The sequence below is a fragment of the Canis lupus genome, chromosome 11 (genome assembly GCF_048164855.1).
Source record: "Canis lupus baileyi chromosome 11, mCanLup2.hap1, whole genome shotgun sequence".
Taxonomy (NCBI): domain Eukaryota; kingdom Metazoa; phylum Chordata; class Mammalia; order Carnivora; family Canidae; genus Canis; species Canis lupus.
In genome coordinates this window covers 22,794,676-22,815,772 of record NC_132848.1, presented here as the reverse complement: position 1 = coordinate 22,815,772, position 21,097 = coordinate 22,794,676, and the positions used below count along the sequence as shown (strand labels likewise).

Below are 21,097 nucleotides of genomic sequence, written 5' to 3'. Positions count from 1 at the left end.
GCCAAGGGTGAAGGCCCACCCACACTCAGAGGCCCAGAGCCCAGAGCCCTGGACCCCTTGGGCAGAACCCCAGTGTGGGCACTGAGGAAGTGGAGGATTTTCCTGCCCGCCATCCCCAGGAGAGACCCCACGTCCCGGCAGAGCCCTGGCCCCAGCCTCAGCCCCCGGTGCGGGAGGGCACGAGCCCGTGTCCAGGTCCCGTGTGTGACCAGGACACCCTGCGCACGAGGTTCCAAGAGCAGGGCCGGTGGCCTTCACTGGACCCGCCGGCGCCCGGCCCCCAGGACCCACACACAGCGGGCACTCAGTGCATGCAGGCCGAACACCAGGGAGCGCCAGGGCAGTCGCCCGCACACTCCAGCGCTGCCCCGGGGAAGCAGCCAGCGAGGGACCCTCTGCCCTCACCCTGCACCGTCCCGCCAGAGCCGGAGTCAGATCTGGGTTCAAGGGTCCGCGCCCGGCCTGCCCAGGCTGACTCAAGAAGTCTCACGGGCGCCACGTGTGTCACTGAAGGGAACCGAGAATAACCAGGTGGACTTCATCTTCACGACATGGTTTATTTGCCCAATATGTCCAACGGGACCCCTGCAGCATGTGCTCGTTGCGAAGATGATTTAAGAGAGATTTTGCTTGGACAAAAGATTTTGCCTTTGGATGGCTCCAGAGCCTGTTGCGTGTCTTACACTCACGGCGCATGTCAGCTTGCCCTCCTCCCCCCGGGCACCAATGTCACACGTCACCTGAGCCTGGCCGGCAAAACCCCGGGCAAGGCGCCCCGGCACACGGCCGTCACGGAAGACCCCGGAGTCAGGCCTCCCCTCTGAGGTTCCTGCCTGAAGCCCCAAGACCTTCCCTCCTGTCTCAGACACTCGGAGGTAAGTCACTCTGCGCCCTCGGATTGTCCCAGAGCCCAGGGCCTCTGCCGAGCCCCTGCCGCAAAGCAAGCCGCCAGCCCCAGGCAGCCACATGAGCCGGGATTAGGGGCGGCCCCTATGCCTGGTCATGTCTGAGGCTGCACATGATGGGCGGGACTCGGTGTTCCATGGCAGCTCAGGGAGGGGGGGTGCTGGAGTGCACAGAGCTGTACCCCCTGTGCCCGTGCCAGTGGGTCCCACAGGGCTCAGGGCCCGGGCAGGGGGTGGGGCAGCCGCTGGAGGGTGCCAGCGTTCTAGGGAAGTCCCTCTCCTGCTCAGAACCTTCCCCACCTTCCGCGGGGCCCTCGGGGTCGCTGCACCCCAGCTCCGCCCCTGCTCTGGGCCCAGATCTCCCGGCCCTCTGGTGCAGCCTCCTGCAGTTCCTGGAAAGTACCATCCGCTTTCTGGCCTCTGGGCCTTGGCCTTGCTGTTCCCTCTGTCTGGAACCCCCTTCCCTGTGCTCACCCCAGGCTGGTCTGGGTCACTCTGATTCTCGGGTCTCAGCTTACATATATCACCCTGTCAGGGGAGCCCTTCCCACAGTCCCGACTTGAATACGGTGCCTGTAAGAAACGCTCTGCTTTGCTTGGGGTCATGGGGGGCCCAGGCTTTTAACAAGCATCCCTGGAATACAAGTGCACCCCCCAACTCTCGTGTCATGCCCCTGCCCGCCCCAGGGCAGAAGACAGCTGAGCTGGGGACACATTCACCCTCCCTCCCCGAGCTCACTGCCAGCTAACAGGAGAGACGGGCCAGGAGGAACCTGGCTACAAGCAGCCCTCGCTAAATGAGGAAATAGGCCCCAGGGTGGGCTCCAGAGAATGGAGGCCACCAGACATGAGGTGACACTGTGGGGGGGGGGGGCTGACTCCCTGAAGGGAGCTGGACAACTAGCACCTGGAGGGGGTGGGGCCTCAGAGCAAAGCCAGTGCAGCAGCATCATAAGAAAGATCTAGCTCATCTGGAGTAGTGAGCTCCTCGTCCCTGGAGGTATGCAAGCAACAGCACCAGGTGCTGGAAAAGGGGATGGAACTTTGCACGGGGGTTCGTTTGCCCCTTGAAAGGTTTTCCCGTCAGTTCTCAAGATTTAGACATGGCCCAAGGTCACAGGCAAGGCCTAAAGGGGGCCGTCCCCACCTACCCAGGCCATCCCCCCACTTGGGGCCAATCATTAATTGGCACCGCTTGAGTGGCCGCTCCCACGAGTGCCCCCGGCTGCCTGCCAGCTCATGGCCCATCTCCCGTCTCGTGCCCGGGGCAGCCGCATGCCTCTGCCACGGCCTGGCTTCGCCGCTCGGCCCCACTTCCTGCTCACGACTCCCAGCGCCGAGTTCTGGGAGGAGCAGGTGCCTGCCGAGACCACCCTCCCGGCTCAAATGGGGGCCAGGCCGGGGCCAGGGAGGGCAGGAAGCCTCAGCCAGGTGGCAGGAAGCCCCCCGGGGGCAGAGCAGAGGCAGGTGCCCAGCTGGCCTGGGGCTGAGAGAGCCTGAGAACGGAGCACCAGGACGAGCCCGGCCGCGGTGGGCAGGAGGAGCCAGCAAGGGCACAGGGGCTCAGGGGGTCTTCTCCAGGGAAATCAGACGCGAATAAGCAGAGCCGAGGGGAGGGCCTCCCCGGGCTATAGGCAGCGGGGGGGAAAGTCCCAGAGGAGAAAAGGGACGGCTTGCTCTGGGAAGAGGGTGTCAGCCAGGCAGAAGCCCTGGTTCCCAGAAGGGATGAAGAGGGGCCGGGGTGATGTACGGCAGGGATTACTCAGGCTCCAGGCTGGGGAGCTCCCTTTATCCTGGGGCAATAGGGGAGCTGCTGCAGGTCCTGGAGGGAGGGAGGGAGTGACACAGCCTGGCCAGGGCTGGAGGGGAGGCAGCTGCCAGGGGAGGGCCAGAGAGGCAGGTCCTGCGTGGCCGTGGGGCAGGGTGGAGGGAGGGACGGGAACAACGACACCAGGCTTCTGCTGAGACGACAGGTGCTCAGGTCTGGGGAGGAAGGTCAGGGATGGCAGATTCCAGCAACAAGATGCTGAGCATGTTGAGTCAGAGGTTCCCATGGGCCAACCTCGCTGAGCGGTCCCCGGGGAGCGGCCACACTGGGTGTGGCCCCATGGAGAGCAGACTGGGGCTAGGGCTCAGGGCTCAGAGGAGCAGCCGGGGAGATAAGGGGAAGAGGGGATGGGTCGGCCACATGAGGGTCACTGACGGCCGGGTCAGGGGCTGCGGGAGCAGGAAGGTGAGGGGTGGGGGTGTTGGGTGCCGACAGCTCCGCTGGAAGGTTTGCCTCTGAAATGCTCATGGAGGTGAGAGGAGGTGCCTCGGGTGGGCTCCCGGGAATCGGAGCCTGAAAGCAGTGCGGAGCACCCCCCAGCCTCACCCCTGCATCAGTGCCTCCTTGGTCGTGGCCGACCCTCCCCGTGGGCCAAGCTGCAGACCCCCCAGGCCCCTCCCTGCTGGGCTAGTGTCCAGAAGGAACAGCTGTGAGCCATTATCTGGGACCCCGGGGCTCCCCAACAGTCAGTGCAGGTAATCTGGGTGGGCCCTGGTAGGGTCCACTATGGGGGGGGCAGGTCATCGGTGGGGCCAACGCCACTCCTCTCAGGCTCTTTATTGGCATTTATTGTGCACCACTGGTGACCCCCTGCCTGGGACCTGACCCTGAGAAGAGGCTCAGAGTGGCCCCGTCTCCCTCACTGCCTGTGTCTCGTGGTCCCGAAGCCATGGGACCCTCTGTCAAGCCACGGGACCATCTCCACTGCCCATCTCTCTACACAGGGAGGAAGCAAGGACTAACAGACATGGTGGCAGATGGGGATCTGGATCTGAACCCAAGCTCCTCCGTGTGCAAACCCTGTGGCCGCAGGTGACCTTGCAATGCAGCTGCGCCGTGGGGGTGCTCACTGCTGCCCCCAGAGCCCGGAGTCTTGGGGGTGAGAGGCCAGGCAGGCAAGCGGACACCTGGCACTAAGCAGGCCCCGGTGCCGACGCCCTCCCGACTGCAGAGGACGGGGCGGGCAGCCCCACCCTCCCCAGCTGGCACCTGCAGGGAGGGAGCTGCACTTGGGTGGTGGGGCCCCAGGGAGGGGGCGGTGCCACCCTCCCGCCTGTGCCAGGTGCCACCCACAGCCTGCTCACCGCAAAGGGGCCCTGGGGGCTTTCCCCTGCACCACCCCCAGCCCTATGCCAGGCGTTCCAAACCTCGCAGAGCTTGGCTCTGGCCTGGGTCCCGGCAGCTGTGGCTCCTCAGCCCACTGGAATCGGAAGGACGTGTTGTGCCTACAGGCTGGGGTCTGAAGTAACAGGGTACCCCCTGCACACCTGGCGCTGTGCCCCCAAGTTATCACTCCCCCATCTGACCCTCCTGGAAGGGCAGGTTGCATCACCTCCCCACCGTCACCGGTTCAGCGGCAGTTTAGTGAGTACCTACTGCGTGCAGGCCCGAGAGAGGCTCGAGGAACCCAGATGAGGGCCCCCGATGCTCAGAGCTCGTCAGGACCGAGGACAGAAAGGCCTGGGCAGCCCCAAGTGCCATGCCCCAGGGACACGCAGCCGGATTCCAAGATCCCAACCTAGATGGGGCTCTGGAAGCCCCACTTCTCCCTTCAAGCTCCCCACCCCTGTAAAATGGGCACCACGAGGCCTCCCTCAGGGCTGGGAAGACACAGAGATGGAGCATGTGGCCTGGGGACTGTGCACAGCCATGCAGTGGGGCTCGGCCAGCAGGCACCTGGCCACCTCTGCTTGCCAGACCTCGGGAGCTGCCACTGCTCACAGAATTGGAGCCCCAGCCCCTTCCCCGGCCGGATTCCACCTGCACACCCGTCCCCCACCACCGTGCCCTCCAGCCTGTCAGGCTCCTCGGCGCTCCCATACACGTGTGCACAGCATCCCATTAGTCTCTGCTTGTGCCTGCCCTCGGCCTGGAATTCCTTCCACATCAACGGCACCATCCGCCTCGAGCCCTCGCCCCAGAACCCCATGTAGGAGCTCCTGCTCTCATCCCATTTCCAGCTAGAGAACTGAGGCAGGAGAGATGAAGTGGCGCCGAGGTCCACGCAGCTGCCGAGCGGGGCGTGCCTCTAGCCACTGCACCTTGCTGCCCGGGCCTCACAACCTCGCCCGAGCGACGTCCTCCAGCCCCATGGCCCGGCGAGATGCCCCTCATCCACTCACACGGTTGGGTCTCCCTGGGGTGCCGGGCCCCCAGCAGGCCAGGCCCGGAGGTGGGCACAGGGCAAGCCGCTCTGGCGGAGGCACTGGGGACGGTGCGGCCCTGGAGCGGGGGGCAGTGGGGGGTGGGCGGGGGGTGGCCTGGCCCCTGAAGCCCTGGTGGTGGGTCCCTGCGAGCCCAGAGGTGCCCTTACCTACTCGGAGCTCTTGCCCGAAGACAGTCTTCTCGCCGAGGGCGGAGCAGTTCCAGCGTCCGAAGCGGAACTGGTACTGGCACTCGTTGATGCCCATCTGCGCCCCCTCCCCGATCACGATGATGGCATCGGGCCGGCTCTGGCAGATGGCGCGCTGCCGCGGGGCCAAGCCGGGAATCTTGTTGCAGATGATGTTGGCTCCCAGGGCCACGACGGATGACAGCGCTCTGTGGAGAGGCGAGGGGACATGGGGAGGTGAGTGGCTGCGCCCGAGACCCCTGCCCTCCACCTGCCGCCCTCCCCTGCCCAGGCCCCCAGTCCGCCAGGGGCTTCCGCGGGCCCCCCTCCTGCCGAGTTCTGCTGCCGCCGGGCCACCAAACAGCTCCCACCCTCGAGAATCCATTTCCCGTTGGCCAAGAGGCACGATCCTAGCTTGAAAAGGCACTGGCGCCCGTGCCTCCTCGGCCCGGGGGGGGGCAAGAACCATAGGTCACGCATCCCGGGAATCAACCGCCGTCCCATGGGATGCGAGAACCACAGCCCCGCATGCCTCTGAGTCAGACACACAGACCCGTCGGGTCACCCAACCTCACGCCTGGGATTCATCAACCATCAGCTCCAAACTGTCCACAGCCAGCCCCCAAATCCTGACCACTGGACTTCCCCATCTCTTGTAGCTCCTGGGCTCCGCTGGGGGTTCCTGGGCCCGGCAGGCTGCTGAGCTGGCTGGGAGCCGAGCCCACAGGGTCCTGAATCCATTTGCAGCCCGTCTTGTAATCTTGGGGAAGGCGCTCTGCCTCTCTGAGCCTCAGTATTCACATCCGTGAAATGGGAGTGTAAAACATCTGACCTCCACCCCTACCACCACCACCACCACCACGACGTAAGCTCAGACCAGACAATCTCGGGGAGAAAGGCTGCACCCATGGGGACACCTGCTGCTGTCAGTCACTCGCTTCTGGACGACCAGGTGGACTCGGGGAGGAAGCAGCCGCTGGCGTGCACGGAGCGCCCACCCTGCGCTGGGCTGGGCAGGGTCCTCCCTGCAACACTGTATCCTCAGAGTGGTCCCCAGGGGGGTGCCGTATAATTAATCTGGCACCCTCTGCCCTCCGGGCCCTGGCCAGAGACAGGAAGGCACCCGCCAGACTCACTTTCTGTGCACAGAGGTGGCGTCAGCATGTTCATGTCACAAGGTGACATTCGCAGATCATGCAGCTAGGGGATCCCTAGGTGGCTCAGGGGTTTAGGACCTGCCTTCGGCTCAGGGTGTGATCCTGGAGTCCTGGGATCAAGTCCCATACTGGGCTCCCTGCAGGGAGCCTGCTTCTCCCTCTGCCTGTATCTCTGCCTCTCTGTGTCTCTCATGAATAAATAAATAAAATCTTTAAAAAAAAAAAAAAAGATCATGCAGCTAACCATTTTTAAAGCGTTCAGTTCTGTGGCTCATAGACATGCAACCACCACCTCTACCACATTCCAGGATGTTGTCACCACCCCCAAAATGAAAACCCCATGCCTCTCAGCAGGTACTCCCTACCCCCTTCTCCGCACCCCCGCCCCCCGTACCCGGCCCTGCAACCACAAATCTGCTTTCTGTCCCTGTGGATTCGCCTGTCCTAGACATTCCGCAGAGATGCAATCACATAGTAGGTGACCTTTCCTGCCTGGGTCCTTTCGCTCAGCATCATGCTTCCCAGGCTCAGCCACATTGTAGCAGGTGTCGGTGCTTCCATCCTTTTTATGGCTGAATAATATTCCATTTTGTGGAGGGACCACCTCCTGTGTATCTACTCCCCCGGTGGCGGGGCACTGGCTTGCTCCGCCTCTCGGCAATTGTGAACAGTGCTGCTACGAACACGGGTGTGTGAGTTTTTGTTTGAGTCCCTGTTTTCAATTTGGGGGGGGGTGCATATTCCCAGGAGTGGAATTGCTGGGTCATAAGATCATTTTTTCAGCTTTTTGAGGAACCACCAAACTGTGTCCCTCAGAAGCTGTACCAGTTATTTGGTTTTGAGCACCCAGACGAGGGCAGACACTGTGCTGGAAGGGGTGGGGGGGCTGGCTTGGGCACACCCGTGGGCAACAGCTGAGTTTCAGAGTGGCATCTGGCTCCCAAACAAGAGGCCAGGCTGGCTGGGTGAGGGACAGAGTGTGGGAATGAGGGAGACCACGAGGAGCTCCCCAAAGCTGATGCCCACGGCCCTGGCCTCCTGGCGCACTGAGTTCCCTGTTCCTGCCCGCTGGCTGCCAGCCCCTTTCTGGAGAGAAACAAGTCAGTGTTTTTCCAGGGCAGCCAAGCACCCACAGCCAGCTGGGAAAGTCCCCGTGTGGCGTGAGCCCCGGCGACACTCAATCCCCACGGCCTGCCCGCCCCACTCGCTAATCTGGCCAAGACCCCCCTGGGTCTCCCACGGGCACAATGGCAGAAATGCCCGAGGCTGGCATGGAGGAAGAGCATCTGGGCGGGTTGGGCTGGGAGCGGGCTGGAATCTGGGGAATTCAGCCCAAAGTAATTGTAGATGCTCAGAAAACCGACCCGGGGAACTGAGATGGATGGGAACCAGCCTCCACGCCTCGGGAAGGAGCCCGCTTGGGATCCTGGACGCTGAAAGCAAGCTCCCCAGACCCAAATTCTTGCAGCAGTCTCCAGGCTGCAGAGCCCCTGCTGCCTGGGGTAAGAACCCTGCTGGGGGAGGAGTTGGGCAAAGGGACCCCATTGGACTGAGGATGGACCCCAGGGGCCGAAACAGATCACTGCAGCCCTGGTCTCTCGCCTCCAGGCAGTCCCCTGTCGGCACCCAGGTCTGACCATGTCACTCCCCTGCTCAAAGCCCATCCATAGCTCCCCAGGCTCCTTGGCGTAGAATCGGAGGCTTCCCGGGATCTGGCCTCCCACCACCCAGCCACCTTCGCTTATGCGGGTCCCCTGCCTGGGATGCCGCTCCTTCTCCCTTTTTCTGTCTGGCAAACTCTACATGTCATGTGCCCACGTGCAAGTCCCCCGAGCTCAAACCTCTTGGCCCCCAGGCACCGAGGAAGCACACGGTGGGCACCTGTCCCGCGAGTCCCAACCTCACCCGTGGGCTCTCACCGTGGCTCTTTCCACATCCAGCCTCCTCAGCAGACCACAAGCACCTGAGCACAGGACCAGGTCTGGGCTAAATGCGGGGTTCCGGGGGCTGCCCACCCCCTGTAGCTGTGAATGGCCGGACAAATGAGTAAATACTCAAAGATCACATCCGAAAGAGCTCCTACATCTTCACAACAAGAGGACAATCCAATTTAAAAAACAGTCAGAGGACTTGAACAGGCATTTCTCCAGAGAAGAGCAGGAAACGGCCCACAAGCGAGTGAAAAGACTCTGAATATTGCTCACGAGGGAAAGGCAAATCAAAACCAGTGCGGTGCCACCTCACACCCGCTAAGATGCCTACAGGTCAAAACAACAGAAAACACCAGGTGTTGGCAGGCCGTGGGGAAACCGGAACCCTCGCGCATCGCCAGCGGGAGGGGACAATGGGGCAGCCGCTGTGGACGACGGTCGGGAAGTTCCTCAGAAAACGGAACATAGAATTCTAGAACCCAGCAATCCCACTCCTTGGTCTGTGCCCTGAAGGACTGAAGACAGGTGTTCAAGCAAGAGCTTGTGCACGCGTGCATGTTCACAGCAGCACTATCCGCAGAGCCCAGGGTCAGAAAGAACCCACGTCCCCACCAGTGGCTGAATGGGCAGACAGGTGTGCTCCATCTGTGCCATGGAATGCTATTTGGTCAGAAACGGGGATGAAGCGTGGCTCCCCGGGAGTATTTTACATGAAAGAAGTCAGACACAAACACTGCACATCGTGTGGTCGCATTCACATGAAGTGTCCAGCAAAGGCACCACCGGAGAGGCAGAAAGTGGACCCATGGTCGCCTGGGGCCACAGAGAGGAGGCATGGGGGTGACGACAGTGACTATTACGGAGCCCCCAGCAGGGGGAGTGCACTGATGCGCCTCCGAAGGACACACTTCAAAACAGTTAAAAGGGCAAACTGTATGTGATGCATCTTTTAAGCACAATTTTTTATTTTTTTATTTATTATTATTTTTTTATTGGAGTTCAATTTGCCAACATATAGCTTATCACCAGTGCTCATCCCGTCAAGTAAGCACAATTTTTTAAAATTCTGTCGAGCCTGCGTGGCTCAGCGGTTGAGCATCTGCCTTTGGCCCAGGTCGTGATCCTGGAGACCCGGGATTGAGTCCCGCATCGGGCTCCCGGCATGGAGCCTGCTTCTCCCTCTGCCTGTGTCTCTCCTCTCTCTCATCTCTCTATGACTATCATGAATAAATAATTTTTTAAAAATCTTTAAAAAGGGATCCCCGGGTGGCTCAGTGGTTTGGCAGCTGCCTTTGACCCAGGGGCGATCCTGGAGTCCCGGGATCGAGTCCCGCGTCCGGCTCCCGGCATGGAGCCTGCTTCTCCCTCTGCCTGTGTCTCTGCCTCTCTCTCTCTCTCTCTCTATGTCTATCATGAATAAATAAATAAATAAATCTTTTTTTAAAATCTTAAAAAATAAAATAAAATTCTGTCAATACATGGGACTTCTGCACGCTTGGACATCGGGGGGGGGACAGGTAGAAAGGGACTGATCCTGGCTTGTAGGCATCCCAGGACGTGTGGGGCTGATGGAGTGGGATGCCCAAGAGCCGCCCGCCAGCCCCCTGCAGCCAGTGTGTGGGTCAAAGGTGAAGTAAAGGCATCAGGGAATACAGTCACACGGTATTTTGCACCAGGAGCATAAATAACCGGATACAGCCGCTAATTCAGAAATCATTTCGGAATCGTCTGCCTTACAATGGGGGGATCTCTCCACTCACAATATTAAATGCGCCCATTCTGAGCACTGGGCGCGGACAATACGGGCCGCTGCTGGGTCTCAATCCTCTCTCCTTACAGCCCCAGGTTACAGCCGTGCAGACTGCAGCCTAGAGAGGCCAGGGCATGGGCCTGAGGCTGCACAGCCAGGCTCAGAGCCCGGTCTCCGCTTCCAGAACTCAGGCGGAGGCAGCGCTGTGGTCCAGTGCACCGCACACAGCAGGTGCATAACAAGTACCAGAGGACGGCCTAGAGCAGATGCTATGCCCACTTTCGAGTCTCGAAACACAGCTTTAAATGCCTCTCTTGCTTAAAATCCCCCAAGGTCACTCATTAATTCATTCCAGCTTTATGGACAGCTTCCACTGCTGGAGGGTGAGGTCTCAGCCACCGGCCCCTTCCCTCGCCCGCAGCCTGCATTCACAGCGAGTCTGACCACTGCCCTCCGAGAGGCCTCGGCCGGCCACTCCCCAGGCCTTGGCCACCCTGCTTCTCCCACTGGGAGGGCGGAGGCAGCAGCTGTGGGCCACCAGCCCTGTTAGGGAATCTGCCAGAGTGGAAAGAGGCAAATATACCTGAGAACTAGAAATTGGTTACCTCAGGAGAGGAGAAGAGGGTGGGAGGAAGAGGGCAAGGAGAGGAGAGGGGAGGAGGGAGGAGGGGGAGGAGGGGGAGCGCAGGCCGCATCCTGGAATAAGTGGCAGTCTTATTCCTCCGCAAGCTGCCCACAGGGTGGGCCTGGCTCTCAACCCCAAGCAGCAAGGGCCCCCCGGGTGGCTTCTGAGCCTCCAGCTGCCCACCCAGGTGCCCCGGGAGAGCCAGCAAGGAGGTTCGGAGTGGCCCTGAGCACAGAGAAGCCAACTTTGTCCACGGAAGATTCTGCTCCAGGCTCATCTCCTCGTGCTATTCAGGGGCCTGGCAACAAAGGCAAGATGCCAGGAGGCGTGGGCAAAGCCAAAAATCTGGAAATGTTCCTCACCCCTGGCCTGGACCAGCGTCACGAAGGGAGCTTGCAGGAGAGGGAGGAGCAGGAAGCCTGGGACTGCTGACCAGACGGGTGTCCAATGTGAGAGCAGAGGTGTTGAAGGCAGCAGGGGATGGGGATGTGCTTTCCTGCTGCATCCTGGCACCGGTCACTGGGTGCCATCAGGGGCTACCAGGGACAACAGGAAGCTCTTCCCACCTGCCAGAGGTCCCAAGGGGTCAGGGCTGCCTCTCAGACTAGGGGATGCCAGAGAGTGAGGGGCCAGGTGACCACCGCCCGGTGAGAGATGGCAAAGAAGTGGCCACGAGGGTGGGACACTTGCTATGGCATTAGCCGGGTTCCCCGTCACCCATGCGGCAGCCCCGTGGAGGGTCGGCATGTGAGCACTGGAGCCAGCCAGCTTGGTTGGAACCCTGGCCCTGCCTCCTCCTGGCTGTGAGACCTTAGGTAAACTCCTTAACCTTTCTGTGCCTCGGCTTCCACATCTGCCAAGTGGGAGTAGTGACAGCCCCCCGGTCTGTCAGGCTGCAGGGAGAGCACATGATGCTGGGCCTATGAGGAGCGGGTGTCACGGTTGTCACGGTTGGCCACTATTAACCCTCACGGAGGACTCATTACTGACCTGAACTCATTGAGCTCACTGGAGACTTCTGCACTTTACGTAAGTTATATCTCAACAAAAAGCAAAATATAGCAATCCAGAACTTTGTAGGGCTGGCAAAATCAGAAGGAAAAGTTTTCTTACAATAAATTAAGGAAAGCACATTTAAGAAATTCAATAGGAACGTTAACAGTCATCCCCTTGCGCCTTGTCGGTGTGCGCCCGGCCTTGGGGTGCTGGCCCCTCCTGCAGCAGCAGGTCCTTGGGGAGGCCTCTGCGGGGTTGGGCCAGCCCCCCACCACCACCTCCCCCCGCCCCGGCTCCAAGCAGAGCCAGATAGGCCAGGGTGCAGCCCAAATCCAGGCTCACAGAGGCCCCAGGATCAAAGGTCATTCAGGGGGCACCTGGGTGGCTCAGTGGGTTAAGCGTCTGGCTCTTGATCTCAGCTCAGGTCATGATCTCGGTCATGAGTTTGAGCCCCACATTGGGCTCTGCGCTCAGCACAGAGTCTGCTTGTCCCTCTCCCTCTGCTCCTCCCCATCCTCTTTGCTTTCTTTCTCTCATTCAAATAAGTAAAAAGAAAATAAATAAAATCTAAAAAACAAACAAACAAAAAGCCAAAGGGCATTCACAGCCTAGATCCTCTGCGGGCTGCCCACCTGCCCGGTTCCCCACCCCCATCCCGGCCAGGCTCCACCCACAGATGCAGCCAGCCTGTCCCCACTGGGCCCTCAGCCTTTGTGAACCCCCCTCCCCAAAGGAGACACGCTGGAGCACCGGGGTGGCTCCATGGGTTAAGCATCCGAATCTTGGTTTCCATGCAGGTCATGATCTCAAGGGCCCTGGGATGGAGCCCAGTCATCGTCATCGTCATCATCAGTCATCATCATCCCACTCCGTGCTCAGCTGGGAGTCTTTTTGAGATTCTCTCCCTCTGCCCCTCCCCCCACTCTCTCTCAAATAAATAAAATAATTTTTTTAAGAAAGAGGAGAGAGACAGGCTGTTTCAGCGGTTCCTGGGGCAACGAGGAGGGTGGACAGGACCCCCTGGGGGCTGGCGTGGGGATGCCGGGCTTCATAATTGGGCCTGTGCCAGACGGTGCCCTCCCGCTCTCAGCCTGCACCCTCCCAGCCCTGGAGGCCCGTGTGCAGAGCTGCGCACCTGCCGCCGTCCCTGTGCCCAGAGGAGCCGGGCCACCAGCGGGGCCAGGCCCTGCCAGGCAGCCTCCCAGGGCTGTCCGAGGCTGGGAGAGGACAGAGTGCAGGGCCGCGGCCACTCTGGCTAAGACCCCGTGTAGGTCAAGCCCCCCCTCCTGCCGAGGCCCAGCCCAGGGGCTCCTTGGGGCAGCCTCCTTCTATCAACTTCCTTGAAGAATAGCATCCAGGTCACCTCATGATCAGGGACCCCAAGACCCAGAGAGGAGTCCAATGGGGGAGCCAGCATCTCATTTACGCCTAGGACTAGAGCCATCCTGCCCTCCCTCGTCCCACACAGGACACCCCTGCGTCACTCAGGAGGTAACGAGCCTCCAAATCCCGTCCCAGCAGCCAAGAGTCTAACGTAGACCCCCAAGCTGTTCAGAATTAGCGCCTCAGGGCAGAGCGAGCACCTGGCATGTGCTGGATTCTTCCCCTCAGTGGGAAGGTGTTTTATTATTATTATCATTATTATTATTCTCTCGGAATAGGAACCAGAGGTCCAGAAAGGTCCAGCCACCTGCTGAGTCGCTCAGGGAAGGAAAGTAGGGGACAGGGGCTGGGACCCACACTTCTGCTCCCAGACTGGCCCGTGCCTCATCATCCCTGTCCCTGCCCCTCAGAGACAGCTGGGGGGTGGTCACTCGTCTACCTGGAGGGCCATCCTCCCCTGCTGGTCCCCAGGGGGCAGAAGGCTGCATTTGGAGGACCCCAACTCATGCCAGGGGCTGAGTCACAAACTCTCTCCAGCAGGCCAACCCCCAGTCCCTGCTGCTGGCACCAGGGTGGCAGGGGCCTTGTCTTATTCCCCAGCGCATGCGGCACCAGGCCAGGCACGGCCGACCCTCCGCGGTCAGCATGGAACACGGGAATGAATGAAGGACAGAGCGAATGAGTACAATGTAGGAATGGAATCGTTCACACCCACTGAGGGGCCTTTCCAGGGACAGAGACCCCAGCTCGCACGGGGAGCACAACGCCGCGGGGACGTCCTCAGTGAGGCAGGTGGCCGCGGACACTCGTGGCAGGCCCCCACCTTCACTTAGACTTCTACAGGTTGATTAAAAATTAGTTTTGGGGGGGCATGCTGGGTGGCTCAGCGGTTTAATGTCTGCATTTGGCCCAGGGCGTGACCCCCGGGTCCCGGGATTGAGTCCCACATAGGGCTCCCCGCAGGGAGCCTGCTTCTCCCTCTGCCTGTGTCTCTGCCTCTCTCTCTGTGTCTCTCATGAATAAATAAATAAAATCTTTAGGAAATAAATAAATGAATGAAAATTAGCTTTTATTCCTACTTTACATACGATCGTGGAAATGTCAGCCTTCCCAGTGAAGGACCAGCACATCAAGCTGTGGGAGGTGGGCAGAGCGGGGCTGGGGCCCGTGGGGTAAGGCCACCCCGAAGTGGACCTCCAAAGGGCTTTGCTCCACTGGCATCACCAGTGACGGCACAAGCTGTGCCTTTTTAATTTAAGAGCCAGAGAGAAAGGGCGTCATTGCAGGCCCAGGCCCACGTGGCACATATGCCTCTCAGCCCCCAAGGAAGCCTCGAGCCATCTGATCTGTGCACAGGGCCCTAAAACCATGGGCACTGATGTGGCCGTGTGTCCTAGGAGCCACCTCCACCTCAGGATCCCGTTTCTCTTACCAACTCCCCAGCAACCGACCCCACAAACCACAGCCCAGGATCAACACGTCCCAGCAGGGGGGAAATGGCCCCACGGCAGCGGGACCCCGACCCAGCCCGGCCCGAGCTCTCCTTCTGCACCCACCCTCTGGGCCGAGCACCAGCCGTGATGCAGACGCCCCCACTCCCAGGCTTCTGGGCAGGAGCAGCCCCTGCCCCGAACCAACCACAGAATCCTGGGAATGTTCCCTAGGCTAGGACCAGGGCAGCACTCCATGGGGCAGACGCAGCATCCAAGTACTTCCCAGAACTCAGACCTCATGACTGAGCCTACTGGACCTCAGCATCCCAGACCCCCTCCCCCACAAGCCACAGGAACCAGAGGGGGCCACGGGCGGGGGGCGGGGACATGTGCCCCTCCCTGCCCCCCCACCCCCACTGCTCAGGTGGCACGTACCACTTTTAGGGAGGTCGGCAGTGATGACAGAGGTTTTCCCCCTGGGCAGCCCTCTGTGCCCCCTCTGCCCCCTGGAGCACCCATGTCACTGCCCGACACAGCAGGATGGCAGCCTCGGACCTGAGCCAGGCCTCCAGCCATGAGGTTGGCCCCAGGCCCCCCTTATCGCTCACCATCCTCCCACAGCACCCCACCCCTGCACCTTTGTGCTCCTCCCAGCCCCGCTGACCTCCCCATGGCAGAGCCCATCCTCCAAGGCCTTTTCACCCGCCCGCCCCCCAGGGGGGCCAGGACTCTGTGCTTGACCCCCTCGGGCCTTTCCTAGGCCGTCTGGGGTAAGCTTTATCCACCCTCACGAGCTGTGAGCTCCCCAGGGCAGGGATCCCCAACACGGCCCAGCACCCACCCGGCCCCAGCTCCCTGGGAGGTGGGGGCAGGCTGGTGGGGCTCGGGCCAGATCCCCGGTCTCTCTCTGGGGCCCCATCCCTGGCCCTGGCCCCGGCTGCCCAGCTGCCCACAGCTCCTGCAGCCCACGCTCCTGGCCCCGGGCGCTTTATAATTCTTCCTTCTCGGGCATCCTCCGGCAAAATATTTGAAGAATGTTCTAATTATCTGCGATCAGCCAGGGAGGCGGGCCTGGGTCCACTCGTCCAGGAAGTAACTGGGCAAATACCTGGGAAGATGGCAGCTGGCCCCCACGCCCACCCACCCCGCCCCACGCCCCACGTCCCACCAGCTTCTCCGTCAGGTGGGCGGGGGGCCAGAGCTTCCCAGCCACAGGTGGGCCGGAAGGGGCTGTCCCCCGGCCTCGCGGGGCCGCAGCTGGTGGTGGCCTCACTGCTCCTGCCTGTCAAATGGGCATAAGGATGTCTTCCAGGTCTGGGGTCACTCTGCAGACCGTCCCCCACCAAGCCACCAGCACGGTGCCGGAGCTTGGCACCGGCGGGGTCCCCGCAGGCCTCCTCTGTGGGGAGGGACAGGGTAACAGGTGGGACAGAGCCAGACATAGCTACACAAAGCCCTGGGGGGCGTTGGGCCCACCTGGCCTCCTGGTGGTTCCTTCAGTCTGTCCGTCTCCTGCCTGTGCTGGGGCCCTCGGCCCTGCTCAGCATGCCACGTGGGGCCCAGGGACACCCCTGGACCTCGGGAAGGCCACCCTCAGGGTCTGTTCTGAGCCTCAATCTTCCCATCTGCAAACAGGGAGCATGAGCCGTGTTTGGGCAAATGGCATCTCCCCTCCTGGCCTGGGCCGGAAGAAGTTGGAAGGAGGAGGATGACCACCCTTCCCGAGTGGCACCCCCTGCCCCATCCCACCCCGTCCCCGCTGCGGCTCCTCGGGGCTGGCCTGGCCAGCCTAACTGACAGACAGGGAGCCGCGGGGGTGGCAAAAAGGCCGTCCCCAGCGCAGGTGCAGGTGCAGAGAGAGGGCGGGGGCGGGAAGGGGCCCTGCTGGGAAATGAAGCCATCCCTCTGCTCCCCCCAGACCCGCCCCCCACCTGCAGGTAGTGAGGGACCGAAGCATTACCTGTGTCTGTTTCCTAAACAGTGTTCCCAGGGCTTGGGGTCCTGCGCTCGAGGTCTGCGCGGCTGCGGACTCTCGTGGGCCTCTGTTTGCCCATCTGTCCAGTGGGGAGAGCAGCCCCTGCCCGCGGGGGGGCTCCTGCGGGCCGGCTCCCTCCACCGTGGGGCCCGCCTGCTGCAATCTTTCCAGCCCACTGCCCCGCTCAGCTCACTGCCCGCAGCGTTCCCGGGGAAGAGAGCACAGCGTCCGCTTGCTCCCTCGCGCCCCCGGCGGGTGCTCGCCGCCCGCCCTCCCCACATAGCTGGCATTCCTGGCCTGGCATTCTGGGACCCCACCCTGGAGGGAAACCAGGCAGTCCTGGGAGCGAGCAGGCAGTGCACAGGGGGCTGGGGCTCGGCTGGGTCTGCTGGAGAGGGGCGAGCGCGGCCGGGGGCTCTCCCCCGTGGATGAGGGGTGCCCGGGGCCGGGAGGGCCCATCGGCCCCCACATCTGGTGGGTCAGTGAAATCGGCACCTCATCCAGTCACTGTGACCGCAGAGCCCCGGGTCATTGACCTCCGACCGCAGCTACTTCCAGACTTTGGTTGGGCATCCGGGGCCCGTCGGGACACTCCTGGGTTCGAGATGCACTGACCAGCAAAGACAAAGGCCCCAGACCCGTCTGGCAGTTGGGCGAGATCCCAGGCCCAGCTTGGTGCTTCTTCCTCCGAGAAGCCTTCCCCGGTCTCCCCTCTGTCCCCACTCCCGGCGCGGTCACAGCTAAGCCAGCCTCCTGAGGAGGCCACAATCCTGTCTGGCCAGGCCATGGACATACTCCCGCCCCTTCCGCTATACTCGGGACCTTCCCAGCCCTTACCCCTGAGCCTTCCCACCACTGCCCATGGGACAGGTAGGGACACTGACACCTCAAGGTGCGTGGCAGCTGAGGCCACATGCTGAGCTGAGGCCCAAGCAGGGATGAGAGCACCTAGCCCTGGCCTGGGCCTAGGCCCTCGTGCCCCAGATCTGCCAGCCACTGGGCCACCTTGCAGGCCTGGGTGACCAGGACGTCAGCCTGAAACCTCAGGGCAGATGGACAGACAGACAGGCAAGGGCAACAGGTGGGAAGAAGCTGGCAGGGAGTCTGGCCCGCGGCCAGGCTGGGAGTCTGGGCGCCTGATGTGCCAGGCAGGACCTCAGCCTTCCGGGCTACTCCGGACACGGTGTGAGCAGTGGGTTCGGGGGCCACGTCCCCGTAGGCAAGGGACACTGAGTCGTCACCTCTGAGCAGAGCGCTCTGGGTCCTGAGACCGTGCCCCAGGCTGGCGTCCTGGGGGGGTAGGGGGAGGGCTTCCAGGAAAGGATGACGGATGGCAGGGGGCCTGCCTGGGCCACAGGGCCTCTCAGAGCAGAGTTCGAGTCCACCCCCACCCAGGCTCTCCCCAGCTCTGCGGCCCTGCCATGTGCCCTAACCAAAGCTGGGGTGAGAACAGCCCGGGCACAGCTCCTTCACCGTGCACCGCACTGCACCCCCTGAGAATTCCTGGGCCACCAGGGTGCCCCAGCCAGCTGCCTCAGCTTGGATGCTTTATGGGACAGGGTGCTCACTCCCCCCCAGGAGCAGCCCACTCCAGCCCTCACCAGGCTGGCTGCGGTGACCCACAGGACCCAGCAACCCCCCTCCCACCCCAAGCCTTGCCTCAGCAGCCTGGAGTCCTGAGCGCCGCCCTTGCCTTCCATAGCCGGGCCTCCACCTCCCGTCCAAGGCCACACAGACACAAGGCAGAGACTGGGAATCAGGGCCAGGAGCAGGACCAGCCCCGCGGCCTTTCTTCCCCACTCCTGGGCTCCCTGCTCCAGGCCCTAAGGACCTGTCTCCTCAGCCTCCCTTTTTCCTCGCCCCCCTGCAGGAATTTCTACCTCTGAAGGGAGGCAGGGAGGGGGAGCCAGGGTCCCTCCGAACTCATACTCAGACTCGCCTGGAAGCATCCACTCTGCCCACCTCTCTAGAAGGGACTGGAAACAATGTGTGGCTGAGGTCCCCTGGGGCAGCAGGAGCCTCCCCTTGCCCCCCCTGCTCCCGGGGCAGACTCTGGACAGCAAAGATGATGTCCCAACAAGTGCAATCGCCACACCTCCCTCCTGGCCTCGTGGCTCTTAGAGCTGCTGGAAAGGAAATCACGGGAGAGGGGTGAGGGAGGGGTTCCGTCCCACACACCTCCGGGCTCCACGGCCTGGAGTGAAGCCCCGCTGGGTTACACAGCCGGCCAGGGTCTGAGACATTAGACCCACAGGCGCCTGGGGCAGCTCTCAGCCGTCAGCCATCAGCCAACAGCAGCCCTGACCTGGCACTTCCAGGGCGTGTGCCCTTGGGGTCTCCCACACCCCGTGCTCTGAGCTCCTGGAGACAGAGTGAGCAACCAGGGCCGGGCTGCTAACTCCCTGTCCTGTGCTCCCTGCCAGCCCTGGTGCCCCCCACAGGGTGCTGGCACCCTAGCCTATGTCGTGGGCCGCGGCATCGTGCTCCACCCTGGGGCAGTGCCACCAAGGCGGGAGAGGGACAACCCTACTGGGGTGGGATGGGGGCCGGGTCTATCCGTGTGCCACCTGAGCCCCCCACGGGCCCTGACACGGGTGGACGGTCCACAGGATGGGCCCCCAGGGAAGAAGGGATGGGGGAAGGGGGCGGGCTTGTCAGCCGCACCTGGAAATTCCCGGTGCTCCCCCGCCAGCCGTGAAGTCACCCCAGGAAGACCGGAGTCCAGGGGCCAGGAAGCCATCCAGCCCCCAGCCCAGCCTTGTGCCCACCCCCTGCCCTGGCAGCCTCTGGCATCCATGGGGCAGGCGGGCCCCACCAGGTCAACAGGCCTCACAGGGGCCCAGATGCAGGGGCAGCCAACTGCCCACTCGAGAGGTGTTTACTGGGCACCAAGTTAGCACCAAGTGCTGTGCCGGGCGCCAGACTGGGGGCAGGGAGCTGGGCCATCCCGCGACCACTACCACAGCCTGGCCCCCAAGGGCTTTGTGCTGATAGCCCCCCTCACCCACGTTCTGCCCCCTGTGCACCCTGTGGGTCCTGCCTCAGGGAAATCCCCCCATGTTGGTGGGGGGCCAGGACCCGCCCTCTCCCCGTCTCCCCTGCGAGGCCCCATCCCATCCAGCATCCTTCCTCAGGTGGCAATGAAGCCACTCAACCCTGCTCTACCTGAGACCTTCCCTCCCGGGGCTCCCTGCCACCCCTCTGACCTCCCCTCCCACGGGCCCACCCCACCCTGACGGCTGCTGCCCACTCCCCAAGCCCCCTGCCTGCCCCATAACTGTCCCCCGGCCAAGAACACCACTCTCCCGGGGCTCCCAGGCCGGAGGCCACCTTCTGTGAGAGGCCTCCCCAATCGATCCACCCTCACTGCCGATGCGTGAGGGGCCCCTGCCCCGGAGGACACCACAGGGCTTTGCGGACGTGACGGGGAAGGAGGGGGTCTCCCAGGTACCCCTGCACACGTGGCCAGCCCCCGTCACTGGCATGGAGGCTTCAGGAGCTGCTGGGAAGAGCGAGCTCAGGGTAGTGACGAGGCTGGGCAGGAATGGGGGGAGGAGGGGCCAGAAGCATCCAGACCCATCACCCACAGAGACAGCCCACGGCAGGACAGGGAGCCCTGAGGTCCACGGCACAGGCAGCCCCACACACGCAGACCCAACCTAGAGGGTCATGAGCTGGCCTGCTGGGACCACCTCCTCGCTCTCCACTGAGCCAGTGTCAGCAGGTTAGGGCCCTTGGGTTAGGGCCCAAGTTAGGGGGCACCCAGGAGCAGAAACCTGAGGGGTGCCTGGTCCCCTCACACGCCTGGAGGGAAAGCTGCCTGTCTGGCTCCAAGTCTAAATTTGGGGGCGGGGGGCAGAGACAGAGAGAGACAGAGGGAGAGTGGGAGAGAGAGAGAGAGAGAGAGAGAGAGAGCCCTCACTCAGAGCCTCATGACTCCTGGGCACCAGACAATTCTAACCGGCGGGAGAAGTTGGTTTCATCCCCCATGAGCTTATAGCCAATGAGAAGGCGGCAGCAGCAGGGGCCCGGGAGCCAGACAGACCCGGGTTCGAGTCCGAGCTCAGCCACCTCGAGCGTGACCCAGGGAGTTACTCGGCGCTCTGCCCCCCATACTCCTCACTTCACCCCTTACCCGAGGTGGCCCTTCTTCGGGGAGCTTTTCCAGCATCCAGGGAGGAAACAAACCCGGAGCAGACCCCAGCTGGCGCGCACCCATCCATCCTGCGACAGAAGGCCTCTCCAAGGCCACCGGAGTCTTCCAGAGTGGAACGCAGAGCCCTGTGCCCCCAGGCAGGGGTCTGGTGAGCGGCCAGTTCCTTCTAGAGGCACTCCCATTCAAAGGGGCTTGTAGTCTGTTTGCCACTTGGGAAGCGAGGGCCTAGGTCTCAGCTCCAGACCCCCGGGCATGCTGGCCCCTGGCACCCTGGCGGCACCAACGCCTGCCTCGGGGAGGGCAGCCGAGACACCACCCATGCTTGTCCCAAGGCTGCTTCCTGCACAGCTCCCGCTGGGCCCAGCACAGGAAGCACCTCCCATCTGGGAGGCCATGGAGGAGGGTCGG

General features: G+C 62.4%; 1 protein-coding gene across 8 annotated transcripts in view; it reads right to left on the bottom strand.

Moving 5' to 3' along the window:
* The window catches only part of WNT7B (Wnt family member 7B), a 49,321-nt gene that overhangs the window by 18,308 nt on the left and 9,916 nt on the right, over positions 1 to 21,097 (bottom strand). For 5 of the 8 annotated variants that reach the window (XM_072843539.1, XM_072843542.1, XM_072843538.1 and 2 more), the window contains exon 2: positions 5,266 to 5,492. In XM_072843539.1, the coding sequence (XP_072699640.1) occupies positions 5,266 to 5,492 (227 nt within the window). Of the gene's footprint in view, positions 1 to 5,265; positions 5,493 to 8,359; positions 8,680 to 20,668; positions 20,887 to 21,097 lie in introns of those variants that run through there. The other 3 variants (XM_072843536.1, XM_072843540.1, XM_072843537.1) reach the window with 3 other exon arrangements.